Genomic DNA, 18,546 nt, shown 5'->3' on the forward strand with positions numbered 1-18,546 from the left:
ACACACACTTACCATCCCACACACACTTACCATCTCACATATCACGTATTATGGGCCACTAGTGTAGGGTAGGCGTGTCTGCTCCCTCCTGGCTACCAACATTCTATGAGAGGTGAAAAGCTTCTTGTCTTAGATACTACATAACAGCTGATCCTGTGGTGAGAACTGTAGTAATATGGGAGGGGAAGCTGCAACTGTAGAGATGACTGATAAGACAGTACACGGTAAAACTCACACTTGTATCGTAATTTACTCTTAGAGGGGTCCCAGCCATTACACAGTAGAGTGGATAATGTTACCTGTGGGTCCCTTAATAGTAAAATGCGTGGCACAGGTGAGGTCTAGACAAATCAATAGTTAACACACACATGAATAATCATCTGTATAATGAAAATCACTTATGAATGATAACAATGAACATTCTTCATCATGTTGCAAGAAGCTGTGGCCTTCATCGTGCATCGGCTTACTGGAATACGAGTATCAGGTCCTGGTGTTGTAATGATCACTAGCTTAAGACGTCCAACCTGTATGTGTGTGTGGGGTGTTGTGTGTGTGGGGTGTTGTGTGTGTGGGGGTGTGTGTGTGTGTGTGTGTGTGTGTGTGTGTGTGGGTGTGTGTGTGTGTGTGTGTGGTGTGTGTGTGTGTGGGGTGTTGTGTGTGTGGGGTGTTGTGTGTGTGTGGGTGTGTGTGTGTGGGGTGTTGTGTGTGGTGTTGTGTGTGTGTGTGTGTGTGTGTGTGGGGTGTGTGTGTGTGTGTGTGTTGTGTGTGTGGGTGTGTGTGTGTGTGGGGTGTTGTGTGTGTGTGGGGTGTTGTGTGTGTGTGTGTGTGTGTGGGGTGTGTGTGTGTGTGGGGTGTTGTGTGTGTGTGGGGTGTTGTGTGTGTGTGGGGTGTTGTGTGTGTGGGTGTTCTGTGTGTGTGGGGTGTGTTGTGTGTGTGTGGGTGTTGTGTGTGTGGGGTGTTGTGTGTGTGTGGGGTGTTGTGTGTGTGGGGTGTTGCTATTTAACACAGATGACAAGGTTAGTTTCTACACTGAGTAAAAGTTAACACTGGCGCCAGGGGTTTACTGCTGCGTTATTCTTCTCACGCATAATGGATCGCTATCAAGGTCAGTATACAGTATCGAAAAACCAATCGACTTTTCCGCCATTATTATCAAGTTGTTCGTCGGTGGAGAGAGAGAGAGAGAGAGAGGATAAATATTGATAACGATAAAGCCACCACAACGGAGAGCAACATCACAAAGCCACTCATTACTACACGATGTTGGTGAGGGAAGTTTATACCGGATGTGAACTAAGGTGTTTGACGCTGCTGGTGGTGATGACATGAGAGGGAAAACCTACCTCAGTCTTTCGAAAAATAATAATAAACAACTTTTTACTCTTCTATTAATGTATTTCTTGTCAGTTTACATATAGAATTACAGGTTTATTCTAAAAATCACTAAATATTGCCCTACACGACCTATGTTTGAGGAGATCAAAGGGGTTAATCTCTCGTCCAAGGTTTTAACACAAAGCTGTACTAGTCATAACGCCTAACCTAGCCTAACCAAACCTAACCTAACCAAAATACAAGATAGTTTAGGTGGGGGTAACAGTAAAAGAAGAAATGTTTACGTGTTTTTCTCGATAATAACAAACATCCGGTGAAAGCATTATAAATTCTGGTATCTTGGGGAATGAGGCAGCAGATGGCCTTGCCAAGACTGGCTGCAACAAGGCCACACCTGACTACATTGTTCCTCGAACACTTTTACAGCTTAGGACCCAAATTCGCCTCAAACAGAGAGAAGCTCGGGAAGCAGCCATCCCCCTGGACTCCCCGCCCACCTAGTACGATGTCCTCCGTAAACTTCCTGACCTCTCGTACGTCTACGGGAAAGGGTCGCGGAAGGGGGACGTGATTGCTGCCCGTATCATCATTGGGTATGACTTTGCTTGGGAGATTGGTATCCCCTGAGCAACGCTCTTGTGCATTATGCAGACCCGACAGCAGCACCCTTATCCACTACCTCCTAAGATGTCCCCACACACAACGCTTCCGTGACGCCTGCTGGACCACCACTCCACGACCCCCTGACGGAGACACGATGATCCTCCCCATACTGGCCAGATATTATGTAAATATTATTGATTATGTGTTAAAGGAATATCCTTCCTTCCTTAGGCTTTAGTAAGCCGCTTTATAATATTTATACTGTATATACTTGTCACACTAGCCAGATGCTTCTGGTGTCATTGTACAGGGGTACCTAGTGACAGCACTAGGATCCCGCTTCCTCTATCAAGGAATAAACAATTGAAATTGAAATTGAATTGATATTTTGTTTTGTTCCATTTGTTATTGTCGATGTGTTGAGGTGTGTTGCAGGAGCCGTTCAAACCATCATTAGAGTATGTATAACTCTAGTAGGAACGAGCCTGCACTGAGAACGTCCATAGTTGAGTACACATTGCTCAGTGGTTCGTTCTCGGCACAACCAGACATACAACGTTGTTTTATTCTTGTACACAGGAGCAACAGAGCGACTTGCATCCCCCGTTTTCGCTACAGTCAACATGGCGGCTTTGTCTTGGTAACCTACTCAGAGAGGCAGAGAAAAATAAACAGAAAAAAGTAAAACTCCGAATATGGCATCATTATACCGGACGATTTTCACGAGAAATGACTCCCAATATGATTAGTTTTGAGTGGTCAGGTCAAAGTTGTCTGTCTGTTCTGGATTATATATCGAAGCTGGTGTTTAATAATTCCACCAGTAAAGTACCTTAAGACAACAAGAAGACTCAACTTATCGTAAATTACCCTAAAACTCACTGTACTTGGCTGAGTTAGTGCACGTACACCTAAATCTACGAGTATTATGTAGAGTATTTTTTCTTAAACCACAAGATGGTGTTGTTTTTCTTTGAGGGGGTCTGGGACATAGATGTTACAAGATGCTCCGTCCGGCATGACAATAACGGCCTAATAAGCAGTTGGCCTGAGGGTGTAGGTAAGCGTACGACTGACACACACACACACACACACACCTCCACCACAGGCAATGTAACCTTCACTTTCTAATTAATAGTAAACACTCACTCGTAAGACCTGTGTGGTTATCCCGGTGAGAGGGGCAGCCAGGAGAGTGTAATAAAGTAACTTATCGCTGGATAGAATTCTACATAATCATCATCATCATTTATTTCAATATATATTCCCTGAACAATTTTAGGTCACATTCATAAATAATCGTCAGTGTCATTCTGCTTAATACTACAAATAAATTACGTTCTGTTAAAATGTTTAGGTCACATCACCGGCACTCAGCTCTTGTCATTCCTTTAAATACATTTCTTTACAATATAAGAGTTTGCAGTTAGTGTACATTCATAATAAACTTAGTTAATTTTTTAGTGGGAATAAGGCAAACCGAACAGCAGGTAATGTTTACGAAGAAAAAAGTACTGTAAAGGCATTGACGTCAAGGTCCTCGCCGTCACAGAAAACGAGTTTGTGTTTAGAGAGAGAGAGGGAGGGGTGACCCAAATAGATGCAGGATACAAGGTCTCTCACTTTACTTTTATCCTCTTCACCACCGATCGGCTCGTTAGCCGCCTGGGCGATCGGTCACGTCTCTGTTACGCACTGTTGGCACGTACTGGGCATGCACCGGCTCCTGAATGTACCTGAACCTGCTCCAGTGTTGGTCAAGTCTGAACCTCAAAGAGCTCACACTCGGTGCCGTCACAACACTCTCTGGTAGATTGTTCCAAGAGTTTACAACCCTCACTCCGAAAAACTTACCCCTCACAGTTTTCTGGACTTGCGGCTTCTTCAATCTTGAGCTGTGACCCCTTGTGGGGCGAGCGTCCGCCAGCTCCAAGTAAGGACACTCGACTGAGTAGTGCCCCTTGAGATGCTTATACACCTCAACTAGGTCACCCCTTGCCCGTCTGTAGTATAAGCTAGGCAAGTTTAGGCGCTCCAATCTCTCAGGTTTGCTGAGGTGCCGAAGTGCAGGCACAAGTCTGGTGGCCCGCCTTTGAACATTTTCAACCAACTGACAGTCCCTAGCATATCTCGGGGACCAGACGGGGTGACAGTACTCCAGATGGGGAAGCACTTCACTCTTGAAGATCGTTACGAGGGACGGACCGTCTAGATATCTGAACGACCTTCTTATAAGACCCAATAAATTATTTGCCTGATTTACCTTCTTCTCGCAATGACCCGAGAACTTCAGCTCATTGTCAACATACACACCTAGGTCCTTCTCACATTCAGTCTCAAATAGTGCTGTTTCTTCATCCCGTTGGGACATATGATACGCCTCCTTACCGTTGGCACGCCCCAGGTGCACCCTCTTACACTTTGTGACATTGAATCTCAGCAGACATTTCTTCGACCATTCCTGGAGCTCACAGAGGTCCTTCTGCGGCTCTTCACAGTCCGCTTGGTTCTTGATTTCCCGAAATAACTTGGCGTCATCGGCAAACATTTGTATGGAGGAGTGTACAACGTCAGGCATATCATTTATGAAACAAACAGTAAGCGTGTCTGAGTCTTAGTGCAGCGATGATGATAAGATTACCAACTTTGCGTCGTAGTTTAATTTTAGGTGAGCTGCTGCTAGCAACAACAACAACAGCAACAACAACAACAACAACAAAAACAACAATAATAATAATAATAATAATAATAATAAACAGAAATATTAATTGCAGATATTTAGTGTGTATTAGTCACTAGAGAGAGAGAGAGAGAGAGAGAGAGAGAGAGACAGTAAAGGTGTGGCTAGTTTGGTATTTCCTCTCTCCCACATATGATGAGATCAGAGTTTAAGAAATTCAACATAAAACCAATACAACAGGGACTCACATTTCTCCAGGGTGACCTCAAGTTTGTTACTGTCGAGATAAGTATAACTGGAGGGAGAGTTTCAATATGGTCAACTGGGTAACTGAACTGGAGGGAGAGTTTCAATATGGTCAACTGGGTAACTGAACTGGAGGGAGAGTTTCAATATGGTCAACTGGGTAACTGAACTGGAGGGAGAGTTTCAATATGGTCAACTGGGTAACTGAGTATCAAAGTCGATGAAATAAACACTGAGGTTGATATTTCACAAGGAGGTATTGACCATCATCTGTGAACCCATACGATGTTAATTTCTCCAACACCGGTGTAAGGATCTGAAAAGTAAACAGCATTTGTTCAGTCACTAGCTGTCCCTGTGGCTTCATCAATTTGCTTAATTAATATAACTTTAGGATAAATCACTATTCTCTCGGATTTATTTTACAGTTTCAGTTCGATATAAAGTTTGAAGTAAATGTAGAAGTGGGAAGAAATTCGTCATGTCAATTTTCAAGTGGAAAATATGCTTTAACACTCAAGTAATAATAATAATAATAATAATAAGCGGTTTATTAATAGAGTTGCAGCCGGTGGCTGAAAATATACAGACTTACATTTGATTTAGACATAATGATATAATATGCGTTGAATACATTTACAGGGCTGTACAGTACATAAATCAGGAGTTGTTTATTATTTTAACAATAGATGGGATGGTGCTGTTCTTATATCTATCGGTGCGGGCTCTTATGGGCTGAATTTTGTTGTAGTGGCGGACTGCGTGAGGTGGGCGGGGGACTGCCGGTGGCAGGAGGCGGCGATAACGAGGGTGGTGCATTAGTTGGCTGCCAAACCTTTCCAGTGCTTGGTGGTGGAGGTCACTGAGGGATGGCATTTCCAGGGTGGAGAGAGCGTTGTTGTAGCCGGAGTAGTCTGCGCCGAGCATGATTCTGCAGGCCCTTTTCTGTACCTTCTCTAGCCGACGTTGTTGGGTGGAGTTGAGAGAAGACGACCAGGCTGGTGACGCATACGTTAATTTGGGGAGAATAAAGGCGTTGTAGATGGTCCTCAGCTCTGGCGTGGGTGTCCCAAGTGACTTAAGTCGTCGTAACATGTAGACACGGTATGAGGCTGCCTTGACTGTGTTATTTACCTGGGCTCTTCCAGTCCAGTTTGTTGTCTATAGTTACACCCAGGAGTTTGGCAGACTGCACCAGTTGGAGAGGATGGGCACCCACTGTGACTGCTGGGGCTTGCATTGGAGTGGTGGCGGTATTGATGTGCATGACTAGGGTTTTGGTGTGGTTGATGGTGACCTTGTTCTCCGTAGTCCATGCCTGTAGCCTGTCCAGGGTGTCTTGTAGCGATGAGTAGTCTGGTGCAGTGTTGTACAGTGTGTGTGTGTGTGTGTGTGTGTATATGGATATGTATGTGTATATGTATGTGTATGTGTGTATATGTGTATGAGAGAGAGAGTTAGTGCTGAATATACCAAGAACCTTAAAACAAAGCTGATTAGATAAGATTATGGTATTCCTAAAAGAGCGGCTTATCACTATCTTACCCCCTGAGCTCCATTAAACCTCAGCGATAACTGATACCAAAAACAGAGATTATTATTGGCATTTTCCTGAAATTGATTATTTCACAGATAGATAGATAGATAGATAGATAGATAGATAGATAGATAGATAGATAGATAGATAGATAGATAGATGTAAACAGAGAAACCAGATACCAGATGCTCAACGATGTTATAGACTGGGTGAGAAATCCGACTGTGAGAAAGATTTAGGAGTAATGATAAGTAAGAATCTTAAGCCAAGTAAACAATGTGTATTTGCTCATAACAAGGCTAATAAAGTACTTGGGTTCATACAAAGGAGTGTTAGTTACAAGACTAGCGAGGTCATCCTAAAACTATATCTTGAGCTTGTGAGACCTCACTTGGATTACGCAGTTTAATTCTGGTCACCGTACTACAGAATGGATATAGAATCCCTAGAAAGAATTCAGAGGAGAATGACAAGACTAACATCATCATTAACTCGAATACGCTGGATAGCTTCAAACATAGGTTGGGTGGATATATGAGCAATAGGCGTTGGGTGTAAATGGGACTGCCCAGTATGGGACAATAGGCCCGCTGAAGTTTCTGTTCTTATAAGAACATAAGAACATAAGAAAATAAGGAGTCTGCAATAGGCCGGTTGGCCTGTGCATGGCAGCTCCTGTCGAGAGTTACTACCACTCTCTATCATCCATGAATCTATCCAGCCTCCTTTTAAAACTTTCCAGCGTTCCAGCACTTACTACAAAGCTGCTAAGCTTGTTCCACTCGTCCACCACCCTATTTGTGAACCAGTTTCTTCCTATCTCCCTCCTAAACCTAAACTTATCCAACTTGAATCCGTTGCTACGAATCCTATCCTGCTCGGATATTATAAGAACTTTATCTATATCCCCGTTATTGATTCCTTTCACCCACTTAAATACTTCTATCATATCTCCCCGCACTCTTCGTCTTTCTAGGGAATGCAAGTTTAGTTTCTTTAACCTATCTTGATATGGAAGGTTCCTAAGTCCCGGAATCATTTTCGTCATTCTTCGCTGCACCGACTCTAGTGAATTGATATCCATTCTATAATAAGGACACCAGAACTGAACCGCATAATCGAGGTGCGGCCTGACTAGCGCAAGATATAGTTGCAATAAGACCTCTGCACTCTTATTACTTACACTTCTAGATATAAAACCCAATACCCTGTTTGCCTTATTTCGAACATTAACCCACTGTTTTCTAGGCCGTAGGTCCGGGCTTACAAGTACCCCTAGGTCTCTTTCACAAGTCGACTTCTTATGTTCTTATGGATGGATGGATGGATATAACTAGATAGATAGATAGATAGATAGATAGATAGATAGATAGATAGATAGATAGATAGAATATTTCTCCTCTGACACGTTTGTTTATTTCTGTTGCAGGTTGAGTCACAAGATGGCGGACGTTGATAAGACTCCAGGAGAGACCAACCCGGCATTCTTGAACGATGACAACAACACTACAGGTACGTCTTTCACCAGGTAGAGTGGGAGTGGGCAGGTGTGGGGAGGTGTGGAGAGGGTGAGGGGGAGTGGGAAGGAGTGGAGAGGGAGGAGGGGGGGAGGGAGGAGAAGAGTGGGGTACTGTGAAGATGAAGAGGAGGGAAAGAAGATGGGAGGAAAAGGTTGAAAGGATTAGTTAACGTTTATAACTGAACACTGCCTCTTAAACCAGCCAGGGAGAAGGACAGAAGGAAGGGCCCTGTGTGTGTGTGTGTGTCTACCTTACCTGGTTAAGTGTAGTTAGGTTTTAAGAGACATTTCTAGTCAATATTTTGGTTAAGACAGTACCTTTTATAAGAGTTCACCCTCATGGGAAATACCTTATACCTGTAATAACACTAACACACCTGAACTAATTACCCCTTCCCCTAAAAAAGATCAAATATTTCAAAAAACTGATTCTATAATATATTTTCTAAAGTTCAATCCCAGAGAAACTTTCTTAATTTGAACAAGAATAAAGTTTGTGAGGCTCTGTGGAGGTGTGGTGATGAGGAGGTGAGCGAGGCCACCTGTACCTCTCTCTGGCCCACTCGTACACCTGTTGCGGCCATTTACCTCACCTGGGGAGAGAGAGAGAGAGAGGGAGAGAGAGAGAGAGACAGGGTAAGAGAGAGAGATAAACAGAGGTAAGAAGTAAAGCGAATGAAAGAGAGAGAGAGAGAAAGAGACAGGGAAAATACTATCTCTTCCTCTCATTTCTCTCTGGTATTGACCTTCTTCAACACCTGTACACCCTTACCTTACCTTGACCTAACACCTTGACCCTATTTGATTAACCGTGACCAACTTAACCCTAAAATCGTCTGCGTAACCAAACACACATGGCTTGGTGACCTCGACAATTCCCTGATCCTAATTTGACCTAATCTATCCTTCTTCCTTCATCTGTTGTTAATTCCAGAGCGTTACCTATCCTTTCACCCTAATTCACCCCGTATATTATCCTCACCCACTGCATGACCTATTTTTTTTCATCTATTATTCTTCTTTCAGCAATCGCCAAGGCCACGGAGGCAGGGGACAGTTCCTCAGCCTCCCCCACGACGGCGGTGCAGAAGAAGGAGCTGACAGAGGAGGAAAAAATAGAGAAATTCCGTATCTTGAAGAATGTGGTGATCATCTCCATAGCTTTCATGTTCCTCTTCACTAGTTTCAACTCTATGGCTAACCTTCAGTCCTCCATCAACAAGTGAGTTGTGAAGTGCACAGGACCACTCCTCCTTCCTCCTGTTCTGCCACAGTACCACTCCTCTTTCCTCCTGTTCCACCATTGTACCACTCCTCTTTCCTCCTGTTCCACCATTGTACCACTCCTCTTTCCTCCTGTTCCACCATTGTACCACTCCTCTTTCCTCCTGTTCTACCATTGTACCACTCCTCTTTCCTCCTGTTCCACCATTGTACCACTCCTCTTTCCTCCTGTTCCACCATTGTACCACTCCTCTTTCCTCCTGTTCCACCATTGTACCACTCCTCTTTCCTCCTGTTCCACCATTGTACCACTCCTCTTTCCTCCTGTTCCACCATTGTACCACTCCTCTTTCCTCCTGTTCCACCATTGTACCACTCCTCTTTCCTCCTGTTCCACCATTGTACCATTATCCCTCCTTCACATCACCATTGCATCACATTACCACCCTCCTCCTCCCCCCATCTCTCTCTCTCTCCTTCCCTCTTCCCCATTTCTCTCACTCCCTCTCTTACTTCCTTCTCTACCTCATTTCAGTTTATAAATGATTCCCTCTCCCTTCCCTCCTTCACCCCTCCTTCCCCCTCCTTCACCGTGATAAATGTTACACCTAAGTCATTGTAACCAATAATGCTTTATCCTCCCATCCCACTCCACCATATTGTTTCATCATTATAACATTGAACCACTATATATCATTGTAACATTGTTCCCCTTACACTCTCACCCTTAACCCCTCCTTACTCCCCCCCTTAATTCCCCTTCAGAGTAGAGGGCACTGCGGCGTTATCAACACTATACGCGGCTCTGGTGGTGTCCTGTGCCTTCCTGCCTACTTGGATGATTAAAAAGTTCAAAGCCAAGTGGACACTCTGCTTCTCCATGTTGTGTTACTCTACCTACATCGCCGCTCAGTTCTACCCTACTGTGTGGACGCTTGTACCCACCTCCATCATCCTGGGTCTTGGAGCAGCGCCTATGTGGTCCGCTAAATGTACCTATTTAACTCAGGTGAGCTTCTCTGTCTGTCTGTCTGTCTGTCTCTCTCTCTCTGTCTCTCTCTCTGTCTCTCTCTCTCTGTCTCTCAGTCTCTCTCTCTGTCTCACTCTTTATTATCTTGATTAGGAAATTACACCTGTGTCCTAATTAAAGATTTATTAAACAAAGAACAAAGCAGGGAAATGTGTGTGTGTGTGTGTGTTTGCGTGTGCGTGTGTGTGTGTGCGTGTGTGTGTGTGTGTGCGCATCACTCTATTGGTTTTATTTACCCTTTGACCTTTGACCTTTGACCTTTAAGAAAGGGGTCAATAAAATAGTTTTGTATCGTAGATATTGAACCGATAATTAATCATGATAGTGGATGATGCCTTTTACCTGAAGTATATGTAGGTGAGTGACAGGTAATAACAACAGGTGGTGTGTGACAGGTAATAACAACAGGTGGTGTGTGTGTTAACAGGTGGGCGGAAAATATGCAGAGATCGTGGGAGAGAACGCTGAGGTAGTCATTGTTCGCTTCTTCGGCATATTCTTCCTGTTCTTCCAGTCAACACAGGTGTGGGGCAACCTTATCTCCTCCTCAGGTGAGTCACAGGTGTGGGGCAACCTTATCTCCTCCTCAGGTGAGTCACAGGTGAATAAGACAACCCCATCTCTGTTAAAGGTGGTAATTATTTTCTCGACTCCGACAAATGAACTAATATGAATCATCACAATAATCAAATACAAAAGTTTATTTATTTTTGTCTATCTTCTTTTTGTTGGGGTTGAATATTGTTTTACCTATTAGTTCTTTAATACACTCGAAAGTTGGTTTATTTGGCTTATTCAAAAACGTTGATATCCACCTGAACTTTCCTGAACGTGTTACCATCAGTTGGAAAAATATCAAAGTTGGTAAATATCACAAGTTTTCCTGATCCGATGATTGAAAGTTGCATATATTGATCTAATTTCCTTCTTGTCCACAGTGTTGTCTCAGGGTGTTGCGAATGAAGAGGAGATAGATGAGTTAGCACTACTCTCATGCGGGGTCAACTTCTGTCCTCACATCGCCAGCTCTGAGACCACCAACATCACTAACCTGGCCAAGCCTCCAATCTCTAAGATCTATACCATGGCTTCCATCTACCTGGTCTGTGCCATCATCTCCTCCGTGATCATAGCTGCCCTCGTCGATCCTCTCACCAGGCAAGTACAGACAGACAGTGATGGGGAGATGTGGGTGTCGTCTTTATCTCGATCATCACAGCCAGTCTTACCAGGAATAGGGGGGGGGGTGAGGTAATGCGGAAGAGAGAGGAAGGGGGTAAGGATAGATGGAGGAGAGAAGACTAGAAGGAAGGATAGAGAGAATGAGGGAGGAATAGGGGAAACGAGGAGGAGGAGGAGGAATAGAGGGAAGAAGAATTATGCGTCACAATGTACTAAGGTCAGAACCTACTCAGCTGTAAATGACCTGAAATGACCCTTGATGACCCACAATGATCCTTGGTGACCTGAAATGACCTTTGATGACCCTACAATGATCCTTGGTGACCCGAAATGACCTGTGCGTCTCCTACAGGTTCGGGGAGAACGAGAGGATGGGTTCGTCAACAGGTAAGAGTGGCTGGGAGCTGCTAGTGGCTACCTTCAACCACATGCGTCACCCCTATCAGCTGCTGATCATCCCCCTCACGATGTGGTCTGGCGTGGAACAAGCCTTTCTGGGTGCTGACTACACTGCTGTGAGTACACTAACACACACACAGAGCGCATATACATACATACATACATACATACATACATACATACATACATAAATGTCTAATATTTCCCAGAGTAATGTAATAGTGTAAGATACAGAGAAGAAAGCCATGACACCCTCACCCTAAATGACATGACCTAAAACAATGCCAATACTATTTACCAGCAGAAACTATCATCTCTCTTGGAGTCTGATTATTTGAACTTATCTTACGTGGCGCTAAGCATTATGTACAGCCACGTCAAAAAAATATCTATACCAAATTGTGCTGAAAAAATATAACACAAAGGACGAAGTATTTTGACAACACTACTGAGACAACATGAGTCACAGTGTTCATTCTGAAATTCATCGATCACCCCGAGTACAGTTAGTTTTTTGAGTGACTGTACTTTATATATGTCTTCTCTGTTGTAGGAGTATGTCTGTCTGTACTCCATTATCTCTTCAGGAATACAAAGTTAATCCATGAAGCAATAGGTCTTACTTCCTAACCTAACCCCAGGACGCGTTAGAGTGTTTAATCATCAGGTGAATCACAATCAAGGGCGTGTTAGGGCAAGACACCTTCCACTGCTAGGTAAATGAATCATTTTTCTGATGTGGTCTTGGTTCTCACAGGCTTACGTGTCGTGTGGGCTGGGTGTACACATGGTCGGGTACGTTATGATATGTTACGGTGTGTGTGACGCCATCTGCTCCATCACCTTCAGTCCGCTGGTGAAGATGGTGGGTCGTGTGCCCATCTTCACCATGGGGGCCATCATTAACCTGGGCATCGCCATCGCTCTCCGTAGCTGGACGCCTCACCCTGATGACGTTGTGCTTTTCTTCGTCATGGCAGGCCTGTGGGGAGTATCGGACGCTGTATGGCAAACTCAGATCAACGGTAAGTTAAGGTTGTAGTGACATACCATTCTTGTGTTCAGTTAAAAGTTCTTCAGCAGTACTTCAGGCTGGGTAGATCCTCACTACTGGCGTGGGGATAAAGAACTTATCTACACACACACACACACACACACACACACACACACACACACACACACACACACACACACACACACACACTCTTGTAAACGTTAAGGAATCTGAGCAGAATTTTAGTATGGACGAATAAGGAAAAAGAAGCCTTGTTTGTTGGATTCATATTTAGAAATGAGGTAATTTCCAAAGATGTTATTGTTTTAATAAGACCAAGAATATTGATAATGATGACTCGTGTAATGGGAGATGGCTGGTATAATGAGACATGGCTGGTATAATGAGACATGGCTGGTATAATGAGACATGGCTGGTATAATGAGGATGTTACTGAATGGAAGTGGGAGCTGGAAAAAGTGATATTTAAGAAAAAGCGAGAGTTTGTGTGTGTGTTGGTGTCATCATAACTAGTGGAGGTCTCTGCCTGATAAGGACTTTAAAAGCTTCGAGGTATCGCTGGATCTTGTGCACAGAAAAAAAAAAACATATTCTTTCACTGTGTTTACTTAGATATACAATTATTAACCGTACTTCACAGATAGAGACAACAATTATAAATGATACGTCTTATGCTCACCTCCCTATACATACCAACATTGTGCTTCTCCCTTCCAATACATATGACCAATGGGTATCTCTGGTGGTGGGTGCTACTGCTGTCTTGTTGGGCGACACCACAGCTCTGTACGGCTGCATATTTATGAACAACGCAGAGGCGGCTTTCAGCAACTACCGCTTGTGGGAGAGCATGGGTTTCATTATGGCCTACGTAGTCTCCACCTCCTTTTGCCTCGAGTCCAAACTTTACTTCAATCTGGGGTTCCTGCTGGTGGGCATAACAGGGTACTACATCATCGAGTTCTTGGAGAGGAAGAAAAGGCAAGCCGTCGGCAAGTTGTAACTCGACCTGTCGCCAGAGGTTCTTCTTGGTTAAGGTTTGCCATCCACGCACCCGGTCTTGCATTATCCTTCTGGTTGGTAAAGATTCGTACATCATTTTCTACATTCCCTTACTTTCCTTAGTTACATTTATTACAGTGGGTTATGTCCTTTAATGCTTTAACTGGCCAACAAATTACACCACTATATCTTTACTATAGCTTGAGGTATATTCTACTCAGGCCAGCTAAAGGAAACAAGACTTGATTGCTAGTTCATTCATAACGCCGCGAGCAAAAGAAATCCCTCATGAGTCGTCGTGTCTAAATGCAGTTAAAGATGATGTACGGATCTTTAGAACTTAGTGTCGTTAGGGAAATAAACTGCATGGCTTTTGCTGTAGTCTATATGAATGTTAACGTTAAATAAACTCCCGTTCAAATGGGCAACTTAACTCTAAAAATGAAGGTCTAATTTTAATGGAGTTTGGTTTAATTGAACATGAAAACTAAGAGACCAGAACCTTATCAGTATGAACGAATCTTAATCTATTTTGTGTATGTAATATAAAACCGCATTATACACGTGTTGTAAAAATCATTATATCATTGTCTGTATGAATATTTATCTCTCTGCATGGATCTCTCTCTTATTGTCTGTATAAATCAATATCTCTCTCTTATTGTCTATAAAAATCAATATCTCTCTTATTGTCTATAAAAATCAATATCTCTCTTGTTGTCTATATAAATCAATATCTCTCTACTTGTCTATAAAAATCAATAACATCTTTTCATTGGTTATTTTTTATCACTGTGTATGCATCAATAAATCTTTGCTTGCATACTGACTAGTGAGGTATTCTGTTTGTGAAGTATATTTTTCGGGACATATCTTAGCTCCCTTAACTGTTAATACCAAACTTGGATAAGAATTACGTGTGGATCATCTCCTTAACCCCAGTGTGTGTTGGTTGGTTATCTGTCAGCATGTTAAGATCAGTTTTAATTTGTTATGTATCTACGTCACGAGGCTGTTATGTAAATACTAAACACTTTTATTGCATGTTAATAGTAGTAGTAGTAGTAGTAGTAGTAGTAGAAGTAACAGTAGTAGTAGTAATAGTGATTCTCATAACTCTTCAGTATGTGTCATGTCTAATCTTTAATTATCAGATAAGAAAAATTACATAATAATCCATTGCTAGAAAACTTCCCTTGACGTCAATTGATTTATCCTATAAAACAATGCATTACTTATGTCAGTGAGCTGAGATAACAATTGGAACAAGTATGTCAAAATTGTACTACTCTCTCTCTCTCTCTCTCTCTCTCTCTCTCTCTCTCAACCATTACCTCGGTATTGACAGCTCAGTTTCATGAAGTCTGGTGAAGGTAAATAAATACGTCACTAGGTAAGCCCTCCACCACTACCTGACAATTACTGTAAATGATGTTATTATTATTATTATTATTATTATTAGTTTAAGGAGGAGGTTAGAGGCCATAGAAAGTAGTAGTAGTAGTAGTAGTAGTAGTAGTAGTAGCAGTAGTAGTAGTAGTAGTAGCAGTAGTAGTAGTAGAAGTGTAAGACTATTTACTGTATCGTTAGGGGTCATCTGCCAAAACCATTATTACAGTCCCAGGTTACCTTCACGAACGCTTACCTGAACGTCACCTGTTAACTGTACAAGTGACTGAACCTTTATCAGCGGCTCATGTACCACAACTATTATCCTGATAGCTGAGAGAGACTTTTCTAACTGACCCATTGGTAAGTTCCTTCACTCCCTAGCAACCACGACAGCTCAGACAAGTGGATCAGGTGCTAGGGTAATAGTCAACACGATACTTTGTTTAGGACCTCAGATTTAACCTAACCAAAATCTGATGAATACTAGACCATATAAATTAATACCCAAAGCTCCATATACCTACAGTACAGCTTCTTAACCATCCATGACCCTTCACTATAGTACACTACAAGTTGTCATTACTATTGTCTGTGTACTGTCTGTGACCCAACCATCTTCAGTGTTATGCATCTGAGGTAACTTCACGTTTATACACTGTGATACAATGTACTTTACTAGTGTGTCTTTTGATAACAGGTCATAAAAAACATTAATAGACACAAAAATCTGTATTCAATAAAGTCATAAAAATTTAGCTTTGGATTATATATTATAAAAACTTAACTACAGTAAGAGATCGTAGATGACTGTTAACAACCATTGAGAATCATCTACACATACACGAACTCCCACTCAGGAATCTCCACAACCTACCCTGTGGCATATAATCTCACCCCGTCATCCCCTTCTTCCGTCTTCCACAGCCTTCTACGGAGTGATCTTCCCTGGGGAGTCTGAGGCGGCCTTCAGCAACTACCGCCTGTGGGAGTCACTGGGGTATATCTTCTCCTACGTCGGGAGCGCCACCTACTGCATGGATGTGAAGATCACCAACGTGGTCGTCTCCCTCGTGTTCGGGATCATCGGCTACTACGCCATCGAAGTACTGGAGCGTCGTGGAGGCCTCAAGAAAGATGATAAAAACAACGTGCTTACCATTGACAGGCTCATTAAAGACAAGTTCTTCGGCGGTAAGAACTAATGTTGATATCTCTTAAAGGGAAATTAATTTACGTACAGAGAGACCTCTGTGGCCAAGAATAAACTATTTACGTACAAAAGAAACTATGGCCGTGGTTAGTCACACTATGTTACAAAATTAAGTGAATTAATCTACGGGCGAAACCTCTGAATATTTTCATCACGGACGAATTCATCAGAGGAAAAAACTTACAGTGGCTGACGATATCTATATGGTCACGGACAGTCAAACTTTCATTTAAAAAAGTTGTAAATTTAAGTATAGAAGCCTGATGAACACACTCCTCAGAATGAAGTCTTCGGTGGACATAAATACTGACGAGGTAAGATACGAGCAGACTAAGGTGTGGCGGCTGAAAGGTTACAACACAAGCCTCCTATTCGCAGGTCACTTGTTCGCGTCTGGAGCCCCCCCAACTGTGATCAAAATATGGTTCTCTGGGGTCTTATGCCGAGTAAAGGTACAGGTATTAATGTGATCAACTTTTTTCGTTATGTTTCATGAATATATAAACAGGGAACAGATGGCCACCGTCTTCTACGTTATGTTATCAATGTGTTATATCCATGTTAGGTAAATCTCTTCTTATCCATTATTTCACTTTCAGCCATAACGAATTATAGATCTTGTATATTTTCAATGATGATCTACTCTTGTGCAGGTGTGAGAGACAAGTTATATATATGTACACACAGGGATACCTCGTCACTTGTGCAGGTGTGTGTCAAGTGCGAATGGTAAGGCGTTGTTTCAGAGATTCAATTATGACACCTTAGATATCTTATAAACCTCTGCAGTACACACACACACACACATACACACATACACACTATTGACGTCTCCTGTACGCACATACACACACTATCAACGTCTACTGTACACACATATCCAAACATTATAACACTTCCTTTACACACACACACACACACACACACACCATTAACGTCCCCTATACACAAAGGATACCAGGACTAGTGTCAAGGTAGCCGTGACACCTAAAGTAATACCTTAGTTATATATTTCCGTTTTATTGTAATGGTCACTGACGTCAAAACACGTCACAGTGAAGCTCGTCGACTCCTTCTAACTTAAGAAGCTGCGTACAAGAATCATGGCAGATAATGTGTATTTATTACCGAGATTAATTTATATTAATCATTGTTAGGGTTTGCTATATGTCAGAGTTTAGTTAATATATATATATGTGTATATTTTGGGTTTGTTTAATTGGTTTTAGTGTGTGTGTTAGTCGTGTAGTTGACGGTAGATTTGTTAATATGAGAACTGTTTTTTCTTTTTGCCTAAACGTGTCTTCTGTTGTATTTCTGCCTAAATGTGTCTTGAGGTTATTATTATTATTATCATCTTTAATAGTATTTTTATTTATATAAATCAATAAATATCTCTTTACTCGTGGCTGACGCTAATTGAATTTAACATCAACAGAGTAAAATGGCGAAGAATAAAAAAAAATGTCTAGCAAATATCTTTTAAAAATAAAAATGAAAAGATGAAAAAACTCTATAGAACATTACTGGGTAGAAGATACTTAGTCAATGTATCTTAGTTATTCAATCAGTGAATTAGTCATCCAGGATCAGCATTCATTAAGCTCCCTGACGTATTTCTTATCGTTACAAGGAATAATAGACCTCAAGACACTGTTAAGACAAGGCTTGCTTCACATTGTATATACATATAATTATGAGTTTATGTATATTTATGAATACGAAATCTAATAAAAAACACTATATTATACTTTATATAATGTATTAATAAACCTTTCGGGAATTACCTTTGTGAATAAAACAATAATTATTATTTAAAGGTAAGTTATACTACTATTACGACAAGCTAGTGATGAGTTATACTGCTAGTACAAGCTAGTGATGAATTATATTACTATTACGACAAGCTAGTATATGTCAGTCCAATTGGAAAATTTTAAGGCGAAGAGCTATAAATATGGAAGCTATAGAAGGGCATATTAAAGTGAGAGAACTGTTTTGGAAAAGCTCTCAGGGAAAAGCTATGACGTGAGTGAAGAAAGAACTGGAAAGCTAAAATGATAAAGGTATGAAATGAGAGAAACAGAAAGAGGGAAGCTAAAATGGATAGCTGTTATGTGAAAATTGGAATGGATAAGCTAAAAGCTATATGAAGTTCTTGTGATTTAT

General features: G+C 41.9%; 1 protein-coding gene across 6 annotated transcripts in view; it reads left to right on the top strand.

The window, feature by feature from the left end:
• LOC121854574 (UNC93-like protein) overlaps positions 1-18,132 on the top strand; it is a 33,811-nt gene extending 15,679 nt beyond the window's left edge. For 2 of the 6 annotated variants that reach the window (XM_042349251.1, XM_042349252.1), the window contains exons 2-9: positions 7,834-7,916; positions 8,950-9,145; positions 9,913-10,156; positions 10,605-10,767; positions 11,116-11,335; positions 11,712-11,874; positions 12,516-12,783; positions 16,092-18,132. In XM_042349251.1, the coding sequence (XP_042205185.1) occupies positions 7,847-7,916; positions 8,950-9,145; positions 9,913-10,156; positions 10,605-10,767; positions 11,116-11,335; positions 11,712-11,874; positions 12,516-12,783; positions 16,092-16,369 (1,602 nt within the window). In that variant the 5' untranslated portion in view covers positions 7,834-7,846 and the 3' untranslated portion in view covers positions 16,370-18,132. Of the gene's footprint in view, positions 1-7,833; positions 7,917-8,949; positions 9,146-9,912; positions 10,157-10,604; positions 10,768-11,115; positions 11,336-11,711; positions 11,875-12,515; positions 12,784-13,555; positions 13,809-16,091 lie in introns of those variants that run through there. The other 4 variants (XM_042349254.1, XM_042349253.1, XM_042349255.1 and 1 more) reach the window with 4 other exon arrangements.
• The last annotated feature ends 414 nt before the right edge of the window (positions 18,133-18,546 follow it).

Source organism: Homarus americanus, unplaced genomic scaffold (genome assembly GCF_018991925.1).
Source record: "Homarus americanus isolate GMGI-L3 unplaced genomic scaffold, GMGI_Hamer_2.0 scaffold54302, whole genome shotgun sequence".
NCBI classification, from domain to species: Eukaryota; Metazoa; Arthropoda; class Malacostraca; order Decapoda; family Nephropidae; genus Homarus; species Homarus americanus.